The sequence below is a fragment of the Schistocerca nitens genome, chromosome 11 (assembly GCF_023898315.1).
Source record: "Schistocerca nitens isolate TAMUIC-IGC-003100 chromosome 11, iqSchNite1.1, whole genome shotgun sequence".
In the NCBI taxonomy this organism is placed as follows: domain Eukaryota; kingdom Metazoa; phylum Arthropoda; class Insecta; order Orthoptera; family Acrididae; genus Schistocerca; species Schistocerca nitens.
Genome location: NC_064624.1, coordinates 126,181,610 through 126,202,325, shown reverse-complemented (window position 1 = coordinate 126,202,325; position 20,716 = coordinate 126,181,610). Strand labels below are relative to the sequence as shown.

Sequence of the window (20,716 nt, the reverse complement as noted above, 5' to 3'; positions counted from 1 at the left end):
AGGAGACCTTTCGAGAAAGGAGAACCACTTGCATGAATATCAAGAGCACCGATGGAAACCTAGTTCTAAGCAAATAAGGGAAAGCAGAAAGGTGGAAGGAGTATATAGAGGGTCTATACAAGGGCGATGTATTTGAGGTCAATATTATGGAAATGGAAGAGGATGTAGATGAAGATGAAATAGGAGATACTGCGTGAAGAGTTTGACAGAGCACTGAAAGACCTAACCTGAAACAAGGCCCTGGCAGTAGACAACATTCCATTAGAACTACTGACTGCCTTGGGAGAGCCAGGCCTAACAAAACTCTACCATCTGGTGAGCAAGATGTACGAGACAGGTGAAAACCCTCAGACTTCAAGAAGAATATAATAATTCCAATCCCAAAAGAAGCAGGTATTGCTGAAAGCAAGGGGAAACTACAGCCGTAATTTTTCCCGAGGACATGCAGCTTTACTGTGTGATTAAATGATGATGGCGTCCTCTTGGGTAAAATATTCCGGAGGTAAAATAGTCCCCCATTCGGATCTCCGGGAGGAGACTACTCAGGAGGACGTCGTTATCAGGAGAAAGAAAACTGGCGTTCTACGGATCGGAGCGTGGAATGTCAGATCCCTTAATCGGGCAGGTAGGTTAGAAAATTTAAAAAGGGAAATGGATAGGTTAAGGTTAGATATAGTGGGAATTAGTGAAGTTCGGTGGCAGGAGGAACAAGACTTTTGGTCAGGTGATTACAGGGTTATAAATACAAAATCAAATACGGGTAATGCAGGAGTAGGTTTAATAATGAATAAAAAAATAGGAGTGCTGGTTAGCTACTACAAACAGCGTAGTGAACGCATTATTGTGGCCAAGATAGACACGAAGCCCACACCTACTACAGTAGTACAAGTTTATATGCCAACTAGCTCTGCAGATGATGAAGAAATTGATGAAATGTATGACGAGATAAAAGAAATTATTCAGGTAGTGAAGGGAGACGAAAATTTAATAGTCATTGGTGACTGGAATTCGTCAGTAGGAAAAGGGAGAGAAGGAAACATAGTAGGTGAATATGGATTGGGGGGAAGAAATGAAAGCCCGCATCTCGTGGTCGTGCGGTAGCGTTCTCGCTTCCCACGCCCGGGTTCGATTCCCGGCGGGGTCAGGGATTTTCTCTGCCTTGTGATGGCTGGGTGTTGTGTGATGTCATTAGGTTAGTTAGGTTTAATTAGTTCTAAGTTCTAGGGGACTGATGACCATTGATGTTAAGTCCCATAGTGCTCAGAGCCATTTGAAGAAATGAAAGAGGAAGCCGCCTTGTAGAATTTTGCACAGAGCATAACTTAATCATAGCTAACACTTGGTTCAAGAATCATAAAAGAAGGTTGTATACCTGGAAGAATCCTGGAGATACTAAAAGGTATCAGATAGATTATATAATGGTAAGACAGAGATTTAGGAACCAGGTTTTAAATTGTAAGACATTTCCAGGGGCAGATATGGATTCTGACCACAATCTCTTGGTTATGAACTGCATATTGAAACTGAAGAAACTGCAAAAAGGTGGGAATTTAAGGAGATGGGACCTGTATAAACTGAAAGAACCAGAGGTTGTAGAGAGTTTCAGGGAGAGCATAAGGGAACAATTGACAGGAATGGGGGAAAGAAATACAGTAGAAGATGAATGGGTAGCTCTGAGGGATGAAGTAGTGAAAGCAGCAGACGATGAAGTAGGTAAAAAGACGAGGGCTAATAGAAATCCTTGGGTACCAGAAGAAATATTGAATTTAATTGATGAAAGGAGAAAATATAAAAATGCAGTGAATGAAGCAGGCAAAAAGGAATACAATAGTCTCAAATATGATACTGACAGGAAACGCAACTTACCCCCACCCAGTCGCCACTCCCATCATGCAATGGTGCTGCTGCTTGCAGTGTGGTTTCAGTTCTCTGAGATTGCAGATGTGTGTGCAAGTTGCGTCTGCGTGAGTCTGTGTGTGCATGTGTGTATGTGTGTCTAATGCTGACAAAGACGTTAATGGCCGAAAGCTATAATTGTGTGAATCTTTTTGTTGTGCTTATCATGACTCAACATCTCCGCTATATGGTGAGTAGCAACTTTCCTTCTCTGGTATTGTTATATTCCATCATGGATTTTCCATTGTTTGACATTTTTATTTTCACAGTGCTTTCCACTTTGTGAGCGATTGGACCTTACTTTCCGGATAGGCGTCGTACTATGCAAAGTTCCTTCTGACATACATTTGAACAACACAATATTGTATTTATCCACAGAGGCCGGGCAAGTGACTTATGATTAAAATGTCACCCTGTATGGGAATATTCACTCATGTTCAGAAAAAACAGAACACCTTGAACGACTAGACATAGGACGTTCATATTCATGGGACATGTGTATCAGTATGCTTTCCATAAATGATTAGCCTTTCAGTCACATCAGTTCAGCATTTGTCCTGTTGCCTAGTAGGTACATAGTCCACCATGGGCGCTGATAACTTGTTCCATGTGTGATGGCATCGGCGAACATAAGGCGCGAATGGCGTCCTGACGTGTAGCATCCATGGTGCATTCGCCTGGTTCCAAAGTCTGTTTGTGGTGGTTGGCATTGGGCCACAGTGCTGCATCCGTGCCGGTCGTTGTGGCCGAGCGGTTCTGGGCGCTTCAGTCTGGAACCGCGCGACCGCTACGGTCGCAGGTTCGAATCCTGCCTCGGGCATGGACGTGTGTTAGTTAGGTTTAAGTAGTTCTAAGTTCTAGGGGACTGATGACCTCAGATGTTAAGTCCCATAGTGCTCAGAGCCATTTGAACCAATTTTGCTGCATCCGTCGATTCACCATATCACACATTTTCGATTGGCGACAAGTCTTTTGATCTGGCGGACTAGGGCAAAAGGCTGACACCCTGTGACACCAAGAAGGCACGTGCTCATGCAGCAACATGTGTTCGTGCATTGTCTTGCTGAAAAATGCCTTGTGGGGCGTTGTGCAGAAAGGTTATGGCTACGGGTCGAAGGATGCCACTCACATAGGTCACGCTAGACAGAGTGCACTGTACACGCACCAACTGTGATTTGTGGTTGTACCCAACAGCATCCCACGGCATAAGGCCTTGTGTTGGAGCTGTTTGTCTTGTGATGTCACTCCCCCTGCGGCGAACCAAAATGCGGCCATCATGCATACACCATTGCTGGCTACCATGGTTCTTTACATTCATCAAAGGCAGGGAGAGCCGGTGCCTGTGACACCAATAAGAAACGTCCTTATGCAGCAACTTGTTGTATGCATTGTCTTGTTGGAAAATAGCGTCTGGAATGTTGTGCAGAAAGGGGGTGTCTATGGGTCACAGGATGTCATTCACGTAGGTCACCCTGGTCACAGTGTCCCGGAGACGCACCAACTATAATCTGTGGTTGTACCCAGTAGCACCCCACAGCGAAAGGCTTCGAGTTGGTGCAGTTCGTCTTGTGCGAATGCAGGCACTGTGATGCAGCTTCCCGTGATTGTAGTGAACCAAAATGCGGCCATGATTTTCAAACAAACAGAACCTGAATTCGTCCAAAAACACTATCTGATGCCATCATTGTCCCCACTGACATCATTCCATGCAGCATTGTCATCTAGTATGTTTCTGCACATTCGTCAAAGGTAGCCGGGGAAATAGACGACCCGGACGTAACCCAAGCTGTGATAAATTCCGACGGACTGTCACCCCACATTACGATGTGTTACGCTGTGCCACTGTTACACCAGAGCCGAGGTAGACGCAGATCTGTCCTGCAATGCTATGCTATTCGGATGAGGTGTCGATCTTTTTTTTTGGGGGGGGGGGTGAGGAGGGGGGGGGTGTTCCCGGTGGTGCGACCTGACCCATTTCGTCGTGTTCTGCGGCCTGCCCTCACCATTCCACATACAACCGTTTCAATGCAGAAACACTTCGTCCCACCACACGAGCAGCAATTTCCCGGATGGGTGCATCACTTTCCCACATGCCATTAATGCCCCCTCTTTGAAAAATTGTTGCCTGGAAGGCCCAAACGGGGAACTTCGGCCGCCGGGTGTAAATCTTATTTCAGTAGACGCCACATTGGGCCAACTGCGCGCCGGTGATGATGATGCAAGGATGTGGATGACAACGTATGACGTCATATCTAAGGAAAAGATGCTACGTGTAGGCAATTTATGAAAGCAAACGATCATACACATAGAGAAATGAATGTAACAAACAATAAAATTGCAATCACATTCACGCAGTGATTTAATTACTCATGAATTATATAGAAACCAATTGAAGATGACAAAAATAATTAAGAACAAGAATTAGAAACAAATTTTCGTGTCTCGTAAGAAGTATTGTCGTAATTTATGAGACTAGAAAAGCACAGACAACATTTAAATTGCATTATAGTAAAGTGCATGGTGAAGTCATACTGTTATACAGGGTGTAAATTTTAAGTTGACAAACCAGAATAACTCGAAAAAACAAGCTTCACACGAAAAAAATGTGTAGAATCCGAAGTTTATTATTTTCGAGGGGTCATCTGCTGGTGATAAAATTAGCCTGCCACCCCATCCCCCTGGGGGTGGGCGGAGGGCAACTTCAAATGGGAACCCCCATTTTTTTTGAAGAATCACATTCTACATAAAAAATATGTACTTTTTGTCTTAAACATTTGTTTTGATTCTTGGTAGTTGGCCCTGTAATTCAAGAAGATACTTGTTCTCATTTTTGCGTGGAAAGTGGCCACGGATAAATAAAAATTACTTATTTACTTCACAAATTTTGATTCACTAAAACTCTCCCTATCCCCCAATAGGGTAGGGTTTGAGAGAGAGGAATTAGAGTTTTACAAATGTTGACCCAAATATGAATTTTTTCCGCAGATCATTTGTAAAACTGTCTACTGAAATGGACAGCTAACAAAAATTCTTTATTTTAGTTTACTCTTCTGCAACGTATGTAGTTTTATTTGTTTGAACTTTAGATACTTCAATACAGGTAAATGTAACTTATGTGCGGTTGCCAGCAACAAAACTAGTTGCTCCCTCCAGGAAGGGTAATGGAAAAAAAAACAAAAAAAAAAAAACAAAGTACATGCCACAGCGTCTTTGGTCCCTCAGACTTAGACACTTCAACAGAGCTCTTAAGGCGTTGCCGATTCGCGACCCTCTACAGTTCCTAAAATGAAATTTGGCCACTCGTCTTTAATAGTCACTCAAGTCTCAGTTCTTTTTATTTATTTACACATCTAGTTCCATACGACCAAATTGAGGAGCCAATCTCCAAGTTCATGGAACGCGTCAGTACATGAAATTACAACACAAAACTACGGTCGCAGGTTCGAATCCTGCCTCGGGCATGGATGTGTGTGACGTCCTTAGGTTAGTTAGGTTTAAGTACTTCTAAGTTCTAGAGGACTGATGACCTCAGAAGTTAAGTCCCAAGTGCTCAAAGCCAACAACACAAAAGTAATAACAGATAAAATGAAATGTTTATGAATTCAAAAAAAGCCGAGCCATAAAATGGCTCAAATGGCTCTGAGCACTATGGGACTTAACATCTGAGCTCATCAGTCCCCTAGACTTAGAACTACTTAAAGCTAACTAACCTAAGGACATCACACACATTCATGCCCGAGGCAGGATTCGAACCTGCGACCGTAGCGAGTCGAGCCAGAAGGTTAAGTAAATAAAGTCAACAATATAACATAAGAATCAGCTTAATTTTTGAAGGAACTCCTCAACAGAATAGAAGGAGTGACCCATTAGTAAACTCTTCAGTTTCGATTTGAAAGCGCGTGGATTACTGCTAATATTTTTGAATTCTAGTGGTAGCTTATTGAAAATGAATGCACAAGAGTTAAGGAAGTGCGATCCAAATGCTGACTGGATTTCTGCGATTATTAATTGAGAGAAAGCAGCTAATTCTTGGGAATAAGCTGACAAGAAACGGTAGTAAAGAATACATATATATTGAGAGGCCAATGTCAAAATATCCATACTAGTGAACTAGTGAACTTGCACCACTTATTGCCCGAAGTGCCCATTTCTGAGCCAAAAATATCCCTTTAGAATGGGAAGAATCACCTCAAAATATAATACCATACGACATACACGAATGAAAATGAGCGAAGTAGACTAATTTTCGTGTCGAATGATCACTCACTTCAGATACCGTTCGAATAGTAAAAATGGCAGCATTAAGTCTTTCAACAAGATCCTCAACGTGTTCTTTCCACGACAGCTTACTATCTATCTGAACACCTAGAAATTTGAACTGTTCAGTTTCACTAACCATATGCCCGTTCTGTAAAACGTCGGGTTTTGTTGAATTGTGAGTCAGAAACTGTAAAATGTGGGTGTTGCTGTGATTTAATGTTAGTTTATTTTCTACAAGCCATAAACTTAGGTCACGAACTGCACTATTTGAAACAGAGCCAATGTTGCACACAACATCCTTTACTACCAAGACAGTGTCATCAGGAAACAGAAACACAGGGTGTACATAAAGTCGGGGAACACTTATTTATTGCACAAGAACCAAACATTGTACAGATGTCATACATATTGCATTTTGAAGAGAAATTGGTTTTTTACAAACGTTGGATATGCGAATCATGAGTGACCCGGCAGTTGTCAGAACGGTAATCGAATTCTTGCCATAGCCGTCCCAGCATGGCACAAGCAACCCTTCGTAACGAATTTGTTGTGCCAGTGGTAAATGGCCTTCCTTGTCGGTGGCTTCTTACCGTACTTGCTTCTGAACATCCGTTGAACAGCTGTAGCACACTTGTTTTTGTTCAACTCCAACACACAGAAAGCTCGCTCCACACCTGAACTCGCCATGTTTTCGACTAGCGCTAACTATCGACAAATTACCAAACTACGCTGTGGTGGTATACATGAAATAAAAAAACTTTCAGGTTTTCTGTTCAATATGACATGCGTATGATATCTGTACAAAGTTTGATTCTTGTGCAATAAATAATTGGGGCATATCATTTATATAAATAAGGAACAGGAATGGCCCCAACACTGATCCCTGGGGCAACTCCATTTGATCGTACCCCACTCAGACCGCACATCACAGCCATTCTCAACACTGTGAATAATGACCTTTTGTTATCTATTGTTGAAGTAAGAGATGAACCAATTGTGAGCTACTCCCCATATTCTGTAATGGTCCAACTTCTGGAGCAATCTTTTGTAATCAACACAATCAAATTCCTTAGTTAAATAAAAAAAATGCCTAGCGTTCGAAACCTTTTGTTTAATCCATTCAGTACCTCACAAAGAAAAGAGAATACAGCATTTTTAATTGTTAAAGCACTTCTAAACCCGAACTGTACATTTGATAGTAAATCGTGTGATACAAAATGATTAATTATCCTTACATACACAGCCTTTTCAATAACTTTAGCAAGCAATGAAGGCATAGAAATAGGTCTAAAATTGTGTACATTATCCCTTTCTCCCTTTTTGTAAACCGGCTTTACTACTAAGTGCTTTAATCGTTGAGGAAACTGACCATTCTTAAAGGAAAAATTACACATATGGCTACTTGCTTTTCGTTTGATGGTTACTCTTTACAGGGTTTTACTTTAAACAACCTCAAGAGCACGATCAACTCAAATTATTGTGGGAAAGACCAGTATTAACGAGCCAAGTGATTCCGTCTGTAATCTGGTAGCGCCTACACATCCAACAATACGCACTAGATTCAGTACCTCACTCGCGGCACCTCAAAAGCACGCAGTTTTCTACAAAATAAGAGCAACAACCTAGTGCCTTCAGCCAACCAGCAGAAGGAGACGGATAAAAATCGGATAACTTCCGTTACGGTCAATTACGGCAATAACTACCACTTGGCCATTACAATTCCCTCCACGTAAACCATTTATCAATACTTCCGGCTACAAAATGCTATTAATGAATAAACATCTTCCTCTCCAGTACTAAACAATTCGTAGGAGTGAAGCTACATCTACATCTACATCTACATGGATACTCTGCAAATCACATTTAAGTGCCTCGCTGCGGGTTCATCTAACCACCTTCACAATTTTCTATTATTCCAATCTCGTATAGTGCGCGGAAAGAACTAACACCTGTACCTTTCCGTACGAGCTCTGGTTTCCCTTATTTTATCTCGGTGATTGTTTCTCCCTATGTAGGTCGGTGCCAACGAAATACACTCCTGGAAATTGAAATAAGAACACCGTGAATTCATTGTCCCAGGACAATCCACCTTTCGCAGCAATGCAGGCTGCTATTCTCCCATGGAGACGATCGTAGAGATGCTGGATGTAGTCCTGTGGAACGGCTTGCCATGCCATTTCCACCTGGCGCCTCAGTTGGACCAGCGTTCGTGCTGGACGTGCAGACCGCGTGAGACGACGCTTCATCCAGTCCCAAACTTGCTCAATGGGGGACAGATCCGGAGATCTTGCTGGCCAGGGTAGTTGACTTACACCTTCTAGAGCACGTTCGGTGGCACGGGATACATGCGGACGTGCATTGTCCTGTTGGAACAGCAAGTTCCCTTGCCGGTCTAGGAATGGTAGAACGATGGGTTCGATGACGGTTTGGATGTACCGTGCACTATTCAGTGTCCCCTCGACGATCACCAGTGGTGTACGGCCAGTGTAGGAGATCGCTCCCCACACCATGATGCCGGGTGTTGGCCCTGTGTGCCTCGGTCGTATGCAGTCCTGATTGTGGCGCTCACCTGCACGGCGCCAAACACGCATACGACCATCATTGGCACCGAGGCAGAAGCGACTCTCATCGCTGAAGACGACACGTCTCCATTCGTCCCTCCATTCACGCCTGTCGCGACACCACTGGAGGCGGGCTGCACGATGTTGGGGCGTGAGCGGAAGACGGCCTAACGGTGTGCGGGACCGTAGCCCAGCTTCATGGAGACGGTTGCGAATGGTCCTCGCCGATACCCCAGGAGCAACAGTGTCCCTAATTTGCCGGGAAGTGGCGGTGCGGATCGTCTCTGAGGAACACATCAAGTGAATTTTTATCTGAGTTTTTTGAATAGGTAGAAGCGGAAACTATTCGTGTACAGTTGGTCATAAATCGGTATTGGGAGAAAAATATCCTGCAGCCAAGCCAGTTAACGGTAGTCTCTTCACGACATTCGCATTAGCGAACCCGTCAGTCTCCTTATGAGAAAGTCTGGTCCCACCAGACCACAAATCAGACCTCCATCGAAAACGGACTTTGAGCTGTCAAGTTCGAAGCGACCTGTAGCCACCTACGATCTGTGTGTGTGTCTGAGCACTATGGGACTTAACATCTGTGGTCATCAGTCCCCTAGAACTTAGAACTACTTAAACCTAATTAACCTAATGACATCACACACATCCATGCCCGAGGCAGCATTCGAACCTGCGACCGTAGCAGTCGCGCGGTTCCGGATTGAGCGCCTAGAACCGCTAGACCACAGCGGCCGGCACCATGTCTGTGTGTTAAAGTGCGCAACAGTTACGACGGCGGCCGAGTTTAGGTTCGTTCTGCGCATCTGACGTCACAAACCACAGTCAGCCAATGAACAGAGAACGACGTTGCCAGAGCTCGACTGCAGTGCAGAGCACGGACGAGTGACTTCAGTTTTAGAAGCGTTCAGTCATAAATGAAGTAATTGAACAAAGGCAATGTCTCGATAGCAGACTTTCTTTTATACACTCCTGGAAATTGAAATAAGAACACCGTGAATTCATTGTCCCAGGAAGGGGAAACTTTATTGACACATTCCTGGGGTCAGATACATCACATGATCACACTGACAGAACCACAGGCACATAGACACAGGCAACAGAGCATGCACAATGTCGGCACTAGTACAGTGTATATCCACCTTTCGCAGCAATGCAGGCTGCTATTCTCCCATGGAGACGATCGTAGAGATGCTGGATGTAGTCCTGTGGAACGGCTTGCCATGCCATTTCCACCTGGCGCCTCAGTTGGACCAGCGTTCGTGCTGGACGTGCAGACCGCGTGAGACGACGCTTCATCCAGTCCCAAACTTGCTCAATGGGGGACAGATCCGGAGATCTTGCTGGCCAGGGTAGTTGACGTACACCTTCCAGAGCACGTTGGGTGGCACGGGATACATGCGGACGTGCATTGTCCTGTTGGAACAGCAAGTTCCCTTGCCGGTCTAGGAATGGTAGAACGATGCGTTCGATGACGGTTTGGATGTACCGTGCACTATTCAGTGTCCCCTCGACGATCACCAGTGGTGTACGGCCAGTGTAGGAGATCGCTCCCCACACCGTGATGCCGGGTGTTGGCCCTGTGTGCCTCGGTCGTATGCAGTCCTGATTGTGGCGCTCACCTGCACGGCGCCAAACACGCATACGACCATCATTGGCACCAAGGCAGAAGCGACTCTCATCGCTGATGACGACACGTCTCCATTCGTCCCTCCATTCACGCCTGTCGCGACACCACTGGAGGCGGGCTGCACGATGTTGGGGCGTGAGCGGAAGACGGCGTAACGGTGTGCGGGACCGTAGCCCAGCTTCATGGAGACGGTTGCGAATGGTCCTCGCCGATACCCCAGGAGCAACAGTGTCCCTAATTTGCTGGGAAGTGGCGGTGCGGTCCCCTACGGCACGGCGTAGGATCCTACGGTCTTGGCGTGCATCCGTGCGTCGCTGCGGTCCGGTCCCAGGTCGACGGGCACGTGCACCTTCCGCCGACCACTGGCGACAACCTCGATGTACTGTGGAGACCTCACGCCCCACGTGTTGAGCAATTGGGCGGTACGTCCACCCGGCCTCCCGCATGCCCACTATACGCCCTCGCTCAAAGTCCGTCAACTGCACATACGGTTCACGTCCACGCTGTCGCGGCATGCTACCAGTGTTAAAGACTGCGATGGAGCTCCGTATGCCACGGCAAACTGGCTGACACTGACGGCGGCGGTGCACAAATGCTGCGCAGCTAGCGCCATTCGACGGCCAACACCGCGGTTCCTGGTGTGTCCGCTGTGCCGTGCGTGTGATCATTGCTTGTACAGCCCTCTCGCAGTGTCCGGAGCAAGTATGGTGGGTCTGACACACCGGTGTCAATGTGTTCTTTTTTCTATTTCCAGGAGTGTAGAAAGTTTGGAAAAAGCATTTTTTATACCAATTCCTTCATATTCTATTAATTAATTAAACCAAACAAGCAATAAGCCTCCTAATTCAGGCGATAGCAAGGAAATTCATTCTCACTAACCGCTTTTTCACAATAAAGAACAGCGGTAATTATTACCTATTGTACTTCGATGAAACGTGAGTAATTCATAGTCATACCAACAGTGTTTGTCGGTACTTTGCGTGATGTTTTACAGTCCTCCTGCTGCTTATTACAATGCCGAGCTGCGTTAGTGTAATGGTTAAGGTGTTTCACTGTTGAGCGAAAGATTCTGAGTTCAATTCCTTGTTTGGGGCTTAATATTTTGTTTATTTAAAAACATTCGTTTGAATGTATTTTTTTGAAATTTCTAGTTCTTTGTCTTTTCATTATAATCATAAGTTTTCGGTTTTTCTAATTTTGTCCTCTAATATTTCTTTTCACAGCAATTAAAAACAATGAAAAGGCACACGTACAATATTCATGTTATCTGTTTTGTTTGTATATCTTCTCTTCCGCGGTCGCCGTTTTACTATTCATATTCAGATATATTCTTTTGCGACAGTATTAAAAGTATTATTTAGAGCAGAATTTCGGCTCGTACGTTGCCGAGCTACGTGACTGTCTGACGCAATTCTTTGCTTCGCTGCTTTGGCAACATCATATTCACTGTTTTCGTCGAATGATCTATGTTTTAGCAAGTATTTGCTGTCCGTTGTGACAAACACAAATTGTTTTGGCACTGCGCCTCACTGACAATATATTTTAGTTTCTGTGTTTTATTACGTCCACAATTCAGTTTTGTGTACTTCGACAACTTTGTTTTAATCAGAACTTCTTAGAAAAAAGCGAAATGACTCTGGTATCAATAAAACTTTTATTACAGTCGCGAAAGACGGAATATTTCTCAATATTACGTAGGACACCTATCTGGTACTTAAATTACATGAGATATTGTTACACAGTAAATTTTATATGAAATTTAGGTATCTTGTCGACATTTCATTCTCAACATCGTGGCAACTAAAATCGACCATACGGAAAGTATACGCTATGGACTTTTACCTCTGCAAACTCTTCAAAATTTTGTGCAATGGTTTACTACATTTAATGCTGCACAATAACTGCGTTGAACATCGAAACAAAATTAAGTCAATTATGGGGAAAAGGAATCAGTTAAGAAGATGTGTAAAAATCAAATTTTTGGGCCAAATAGTTGTTGTGAAATCGAACGATAAGTGTGTCAAAGCAGTCGGAACACCATGTGTCTGCACAGGCGAGCAGTGCAGTGATGACAAAATGCGGGGAGCACGTGACTGCAGCAGCGAAAGGGTTAATGCGGTCATGGTGGCTTTACTTCATAAACTGCGCACTCCCCCCTAAACGTAAGTTTGCGAACTATACGGTACTATGGCTTTGCTTCTCTTGGTGCGTGCGTCGTTTGCAACTGGCAACGCAGCAATCTCCCGCATCTGGGCGGGCATGCGCGAGCCGCCAAGCTAAAAGAATTAAACTATAGTGCGCGACTGTCAAATTTTCCGGCGTGCGTCAGTAGTTCCGTGCGCGCCGCCAGAGGCTCTGGGCTTATTCCTTGTTGTCGTTTCCTTTTGTACGTTAATTAGTCGATGTTTTTTATCTCTCTTTCTCTAGGGTGTGTTCCTTTCACGTGCGTTTGGCAACGCTAGCAATGAGGATCTCAATCACCCGACTAGACTATTACACATTGCTAGAACCGTGAGCTCTGTAATTTAGCGCCACACACAAAAATAAAGTTCCATCGTTTAGTTTAAAGTATTCTGGTGTACGCGTCATTTCTGTAGCAGGCGTGGCAGAGTTGCAGGACCTAATTCATTTACACGGCGGCTAAAAGTCATTTGGAACCATAATTGCGAACAAACGCGTAATGCCGCCTCGACTTCAAACCGTGGTTCACACATCCATGCCCGAGGCAGGATTCGTACCTGCGACCGCAGCGGTCGCGCGGTTCCAGACTGTAGCGCCTAGAAGTATTGGCATCACGTTCTCTTCACCAATGACTGTCGCATATGCCTTGGACCAGACAGTCGTTGGAGAAGTGTTTGGAGGCAACCCTGACAGCAAGGACAGCATGTTGGTTCAAATGGCCCTGAGCACTATGGGACTTAACTTCTGAGGTCATCAGTTCTCTGAAATGTAGAACTACTTAAACCTAACTAACCTAAGGACATGACACACATCCATGCCCGAGGCAGGATTCGTACCTGCGTCCGCAGCGGTCTCGCGGTTCCAGACCTTAGCGCCTAGAAATATTGGCATCACCTTCTCTTCACCTATGACTGTCGCATATGCCTTGGACCAGGCAGTCGTCGGAGAAGTGTTTGGAGGCAACCCTGACAGCAAGGACACCATGTTGGTTCAAATGGCCCTGAGCACTATGGGACTTAACTTCTGAGGTCATCAGTTCTCTGAAATGTAGTACTTAAACCTAACTAACCTAAGGACATGACACACATCCATGCCCGAGGCAGGATTCGTACCTGCGACCGCAGCGGTCGCGCGGTTCCAGACTGTAGCGCCTAGAAGTATTAGCATCACCTTCTCTTCACCAATGACAGTCGCATATGCCTTGGACCAGAGAGTCGTCGGAGAAGTGTTTGGAGGCAACCCTGACAGCAAGGACACCATGTTGGTTCAAATGGCCCTGAGCACTATGGGACTTAACTTCTGAGGTCATCAGTTCTCTGAAATGTAGAACTACTTAAACCTAACTAACCTAAGGACATGACACACATCCATGCCCGAGGCAGGATTCGTACCTGCGAACGCACCGGTCGCACGGTTCCGGACTGTAGCGCTTAGAACCACTCGGCCACTGTGGCCGGCTCACCATCATTACTCCGCAAATTTTGAGGTTACACTCGTCTGGTACGTGACATTCCTACGTGGTGGGGGGGGGGGGGAGGGAGCCGAACCGCACAATAACCCTGGCTTCTGTGTGGGGCGGCGGTGGGGTGGGTGGACTGCTGTGGCCTGTTGCGGGTTTCTGAACCACTGAGGGCTACGGCGGGGGCGAAGCGTCTCTGTCGTTTCTAGGTCCCCTGTTTCAATACACAGTACACGGCCAACTCTATTAATTGCCTAAACTCGTTTCAGTCACGAATCCCAACAGCCCAAACCCCATTCTTTTTTCATAAGTCACTTACCACACAGAAAATCTTCATAACACGAACTACAGCGATTTACAGCAAGTAGCAACAACAGCTAGCTAAATAAAAAGATTCTAACTACTATAGACTCTAACTACTAGCAGGCATATGGTTAGCGAAAGAGATTTTGTTGAAGAGCAAACAATGTATTTAGAAAATTTTACCTTATTCATGTGACACCCAGTTCCAAAAATTATATACACTCCTGGAAGTGGAAAAAAGAACACATTGACACCGGTGTGTCAGACCCACCATACTTGCTCCGGACACTGCGAGAGGGCTGTACAAGCAATGATCACACGCACGGCACAGCGGACACACCAGGAACCGCGGTGTTGGCCGTCGAATGGCGCTAGCTGCGCAGCATTTGTGCACCGCCGCCGTCAGTGTCAGCCAGTTTGCCGTGGCATACGGAGCTCCATCGCAGTCTTTAACACTGGTAGCATGCCGCGACAGCGTGGACGTGAACCGTATGTGCAGTTGACGGACTTTGAGCGAGGGCGTATAGTGGGCATGCGGGAGGCCGGGTGGACGTACCGCCGAATTGCTCAACACTTGGGGCGTGAGGTCTCCACAGTACATCGATGTTGTCGCCAGTGGTCGGCGGAAGGTGCACGTGCCCGTCGACCTGGGACCGGACCGCAGCGACGCACGGATGCACGCCAAGACCGTAGGATCCTACGCAGTGCCGTAGGCGACCGCACCGCCACTTCCCAGCAAATTAGGGACACTGTTGCTCCTGGGGTATCGGCGAGGACCATTCGCAACCGTCTCCATGAAGCTGGGCTACGGTCCCGCACACCGTTAGGCCGTCTTCCGCTCACGCCCCAACATCGTGCAGCCCGCCTCCAGTGGTGTCGCGACAGGCGTGAATGGAGGGACGAATGGAGACGTGTCGTCTTCAGCGATGAGAGTCGCTTCTGCCTTGGTGCCAATGATGGTCGTATGCGTGTTTGGCGCCGTGCAGGTGAGTGCCACAATCAGGACTGCATACGCCCGAGGCACACAGGGCCAACACCCGGCATCATGGTGTGGGGAGCGATCTCCTACACTGGCCGTACACCACTGGTGATCGTCGAGGGGACACTGAATAGTGCACGGTACATCCAAACCGTCATCGAACCCATCGTTCTACCATTCCTAGACCGGCAAGGGAACTTGCTGTTCCAACAGGACAATGCACGTCCGCATGTATCCCGTGCCACCCAACGTGCTCTAGAAGGTGTAAGTCAACTATCCTGGCCAGCAAGATCACCGGATCTGTCCCCCATTGAGCATGTTTGGGACTGGATGAAGCGTCGTCTCACGCGGTCTGCACGTCCAGCACGAACGCTGGTCCAACTGAGGCGCCAGATGGAAATGGCATGGCAAGCCGTTCCACAGGACTACATCCAGCATCTCTACGATCGTCTCCATGGGAGAATAGCAGCCTGCATTGCTGCGAAAGGTGGATATACACTGTACTAGTGCCGACATTGTGCATGCTCTGTTGCCTGTGTCTATGTGCCTGTGGTTCTGTCAGTGTGATCATGTGATGTATCTGACCCCAGGAATGTGTCAATAAAGTTTCCCCTTCCTGGGACAATGAATTCACGGTGTTCTTATTTCAATTTCCAGGAGTGTAGTTCTCAATCATTCCACTGCCCAAACATTATCAACCATCCATCCGTCCTCATACATTTCCTTGGGTATTTTCTTATGAACACATTATTTCATCTCGCTTTACAATACATGTCCTACCAACACAGAGTCTTCACTAACATGTCCATACACTTCCCTTTCCACTCGCTAACTGCTATAGTTGAATTATTTTATCTTGGCGGTTCGCGCATGCTCGCCTAGACGCAGCAGATTGCTGCGTTGCCAGTTCCAAACGCCAAGAGAAGCAGCGCCATAGTATAGTATAGTTCGCAAACTTACATTTAGGGGGGAGCGCGCAGTTTATGAAGTAAAGCCACTACGGCCGCATTAACCCTTTCGCTGCTACAGAGACGTGCTCCCCGCATTTTCTCATCACTGCACTGCTCGCCTGTGCAGACACATGGTGTTTCGACTGCTTTGACACACTTTATCATTCGATTTCAGAAAAACTATTTGGCCCAATAATTAGATTTTTGCATATCTTCTTGACTGATACCGTCCCTCCCCCATAAATAACTTAATTTTGTTTCGATGTTCTACGCGGTTATTGTGCAGCATTTGATGTAGTAATCCATTGCAAGAAATTTCGAATGGCTTGCAGAGGTAAAAGTCCATAGCATATACTTTCCGTATGGTCGATTTTAGTTGCCACTAGAAATTTCAAAAAATTACATTCAAAGGAATAAAATTCATGAAGTAAGACACTTCGATATTGATTTTAAATAAAGAAAATAATAAGAACCGAACAAGATTTGAACTTGGAGCCTTTTGCTTAGCAGCCAAACACCTTACCCATTACGCTAACGCAGCTCGTCATTCCTGGAGTACTTTAAGGAATCACGCAAAATATCGACAAACACTGTTGGTATGACTATGAATTACCCACGCTTCGTCGAAGTACAATAGGAAATAACAATTACCGCTGTTCTTTATTGCGAAAAAGCTGTTAGAATAATACAAACACCTTTCCTTGCAATCGCCTGAATTAGGAAGCTTATTGCTTCTTTGGTTTAATTAATTAATAGAATATGAAGCAGTTGGTATAAAGAATGCTTTTTCCGAACTTTCTTTTATAGAAAGTCTGCTATCAAGACATTGCTTTCGTTCAGTTACTTTATTTATGACTGAACGTTTCTAAAACTGAAGCCACTCGTCCGTGCTCTGCACTGCAGTCGAGCTCTGGCAACGTCGTTCTCTGTTCATTGGCTGACTGTGTTTTGTGACGTCAGATGCGCAGAACGAACCTAAAGTCGGCCGCCGTCGTAAATCACGCGCACTTTAGTCAGTCCAACCACAGAATCTCTTGTCGAGGACGCAGAGGGTTGTCAGCGATATTAACACAGTCTACAGCGCTGCCAACATACAAACAGGCTACCTACGGAGCGATCTCGATTATTTAAAGAGTGGGTGGTGTGGTCGTTACTGGTTCTACCTAATATGAGACTCGCTTAAGTAATTAAAATATTAATGAAGTAGTATGTCAAAAAATGGTAAACAATGTGGTTTTTTCTATCCTGTAGGCTCTCGGAGTCACCGGCCCCACTCGCTTTCTGCTTACCATTTGGCTGGAGACCGGGGCAATCCCCTGGAGCTGGAACGACTGCTGCTGCCTGCCAGATCGACGGCGACTCTTCCAGCGAAGAAACCGTGAGTACCTGCCGCAAACATCTGTCCGCAGTGTCTTTTGGTCTGTTACTCGTCGTTAGAACACAAAGGCAGCGACCTACTTACCGATGTACTCGATGTCTCTCTCTCTCTCTCTCTCTCTCTCTCTCTCTCTCTCTCTCTCTCTCTCTCTGTCTCGTGAATCGGTGAAGGCGGAACCCGTATGCGATCACATTCTTGTCAGTCCGTCTGTCAGACTGTTGAAAATGGCTCTGAGCACTATGGGACTCAACTGCTGTGGTCATCAGTCCCCTAGAACTTAGAACTACTTAAACCTAACCAGCCCAAGGACATCACACACATCCATGCCCGAGGCAGGATTCGAACCTGCGATCGTGCGGTTCCAGTCTGTAGCGCCTCGAACCGCTCGGTCACTTCGGCCGGCGACTGTTGAAAACACTTGGTCGACGTAACAAATTGGAATCTATTTCACATATTACATTCTACGGTCCCTTGTTGATGGTAAACATAGAAGCTCCTAATGTACTGCAATCAAAAGATACGACCATTTGCGTCACATGCACTATCTAATCAAAATATCCGGACACCCCAAAAAACATCCGTTTTTCATATTAGGTGCATTGTGCTGCCACCTACTGCCAGGTACTCCATATCAGCGACCTCAGTAGTCATTAGACATCGTGAGAGAGCAGAATGGGACACTCCGCGGAACTCGAGGGCTTCGAACGTGGTCAGGTGATTGGGTGTCACTTCCGTCATACGTCTGTACGCGACATTTCCACACTCTTAACCATCCCTAGGTCCGCTGTTTCCGATGTGATGGTGAAGTGGAAACGTGAAGGGACACGTACAGCACAAAAGCGTACAGTCAGAACTCGTCTGTTGACTGACAGAGAGCGCCGACAGTTGAAGGGGGTCGTAATGTGTAATAGGCAGACATCTATCCAGACCATCACACAGGAATTACAAACTGCATCAGGATCCACTGCAAGTGCTATGACAGTTAGGCAGGAGGTGAGAAAACTTGGATTTCACGGTCGAGCGGCTGCTCATAAGCCACACATCACATCGGTAAATGCCAAACGACGCCTCGCTTGGTGTAAGGAGCGTAAACATTGGACGACTGAACATTGGAAAAGGTTGTGTGGAGTGACGAATCATGGTAAACAATGTGGCGATCCGATAGCAGGGTGTGGGTATGGCATATGCCCGGTGAACTTCATCTGCCAGCGTGTATAGTGACAACAGTAAAATTCGGAGGCGATGGTGTTATGGTGTGGTCGTGTTTTTCATTGCGGGGAGGGGGGGGGGGGCGCCTGCACCCTTTGTTGTTTTGCGTGGCACTTTCACAAGGCTACATTTATGTTTTAAGCACCTCCTTGCTTCCCACTGTTGAAGAGAAATTCAGGGACGGCGATTACATCTTTCAACACAATCGAGCACCTGTTCATAATGCACGGCCTGTGGCGGAGTGGTTACACGACAATAACATTCCTATAATGGACTGTCCTGCACAGAGTCCTGACCGGAATCCTATAGAACACCTTTGCGATGTTTTGGAACGCCGACTTCGTGCCAGGCCTCACCGACCGACATCGATACCTCTCCTCAGTGCAGCACTCCGTGAAGAATGGGCTGCCATTCCCCAAGAAACCTTCCAGCACCTGACTGAACGTATGCCTGGTAGCTGTCATCAAGGCTAAGGGTGGCCCAACACCATATTGAATTCCAGCATTACCGATGGAGGGCGCCACGAACTTATAAGTCATTTTCAGCCAGGCGTCCAGATACTTTTGATCACATAGTGTATTTTAATAATTTTAATACTCGGATATTCACTCATCAGAAACCGATCCCATTATGAGAATACTGAAGGGCGATCTGTTGCAATTGTAAAAAACCATTCAAAAGCCAAGTTCGCACAAAATATTTTTTTATTCATGAAAAACCGTTTTAACAATATTAGCTGTCATCTTCAGATCTTAAACAGTATTTTTTAATATAAAACACGTTCATTTTACGCTAACCTCATGCACAAGACGTATCATATGTGCAGCGATACATCGACCGAGAGCATCCCAGACGTGCTCGATGGGGTTTAGGTCTGGAGAACAGGCAGGCCACTCCATTCGCCTCACATCTTCTGTTTCAAGGTACTCCTCCACGATGGCAGCTCGGTGGGGCCGTGCGTCATCATCCATGAGGAGGAAGGTGGGACCCACTGCACCCTTGAAAAGGCAGACTTACTGGTGCAAAATGACGTCCCGATACACCTGACCTGTTACAGTTTATCTGTCAAAGACATGTAGTGGTGTACGTTGTAACCTCCCCGCAGAAAATGTGTTAAATATAATGGAAATGAAGCCAAGTGTAACCTCCCCTCAAAAAATTATTTAAATGGAAATGGAAATGGAGCCAAGTGTAAACTCGCCACAAAAAAATGTTAATGGAAAATGTGAGCCAAATGTAACCTCCCAAAAGAATAATAATTAAATTAATTTTTCTAATATTGTGACCTCTGAACAAAATTGGTTCCTATTTATAGTCTGTGCGCAGAAATGCATTCACACTTAATATTCCCACAAAATTCTTTCCTCATTTAATGTCAAGTTCGAAACAGAAAAATTCCTAAACACCAAAATAATAAAAAAATTTTGTAACCTGATAAATTTTATGAGGACAGCAGCGCTGACCTTCGGTCCTGTATTCTGAATAAAAAAGCAAAAATTCTTACCTCAATAAAACTGCAATTATATCTGCTCTTAATTAGTCATTTTTCGACACAGCTTCGTGCAATACTGGCGTATATTTTTTTTTGATTCTTGGAAGCAATGATAATGCATTGGAAATTGAAATGAATGCTTTTCTTTAAAAAAGTTAATTTATATTATAAAAATTATTATTTGGGCATTTCTTTCAGAACAAATTAAATTACAATTAACATACATTATTAAATATGCGCAACGCTGCTTCTTTACCTTCTACAACAATACTCATCCTCCAGAATCCTGACCAGAGTCGCGACCAGAGCACACAGCTGACGCATGCCGACTCCCGCAGACTACTCCTGTCCATTCGCTACTAAAGCCGACCGAGTACTACTGTCGACTCGCGCAGTCAAGCGCAGACTAGCG

The 20,716-nt window shown here is 45.6% G+C and overlaps 1 protein-coding gene across 1 annotated transcript in view; it reads left to right on the top strand.

Annotated features, from left to right (window-relative positions):
• Positions 1-20,716, top strand: part of LOC126212702 (uncharacterized) — a 901,304-nt gene that overhangs the window by 296,218 nt on the left and 584,370 nt on the right. The window contains exon 4 of the mRNA XM_049940116.1: positions 17,477-17,603. Within this exon, the coding sequence (XP_049796073.1) occupies positions 17,477-17,603 (127 nt within the window). The remainder of the gene's footprint in view (positions 1-17,476; positions 17,604-20,716) is intronic.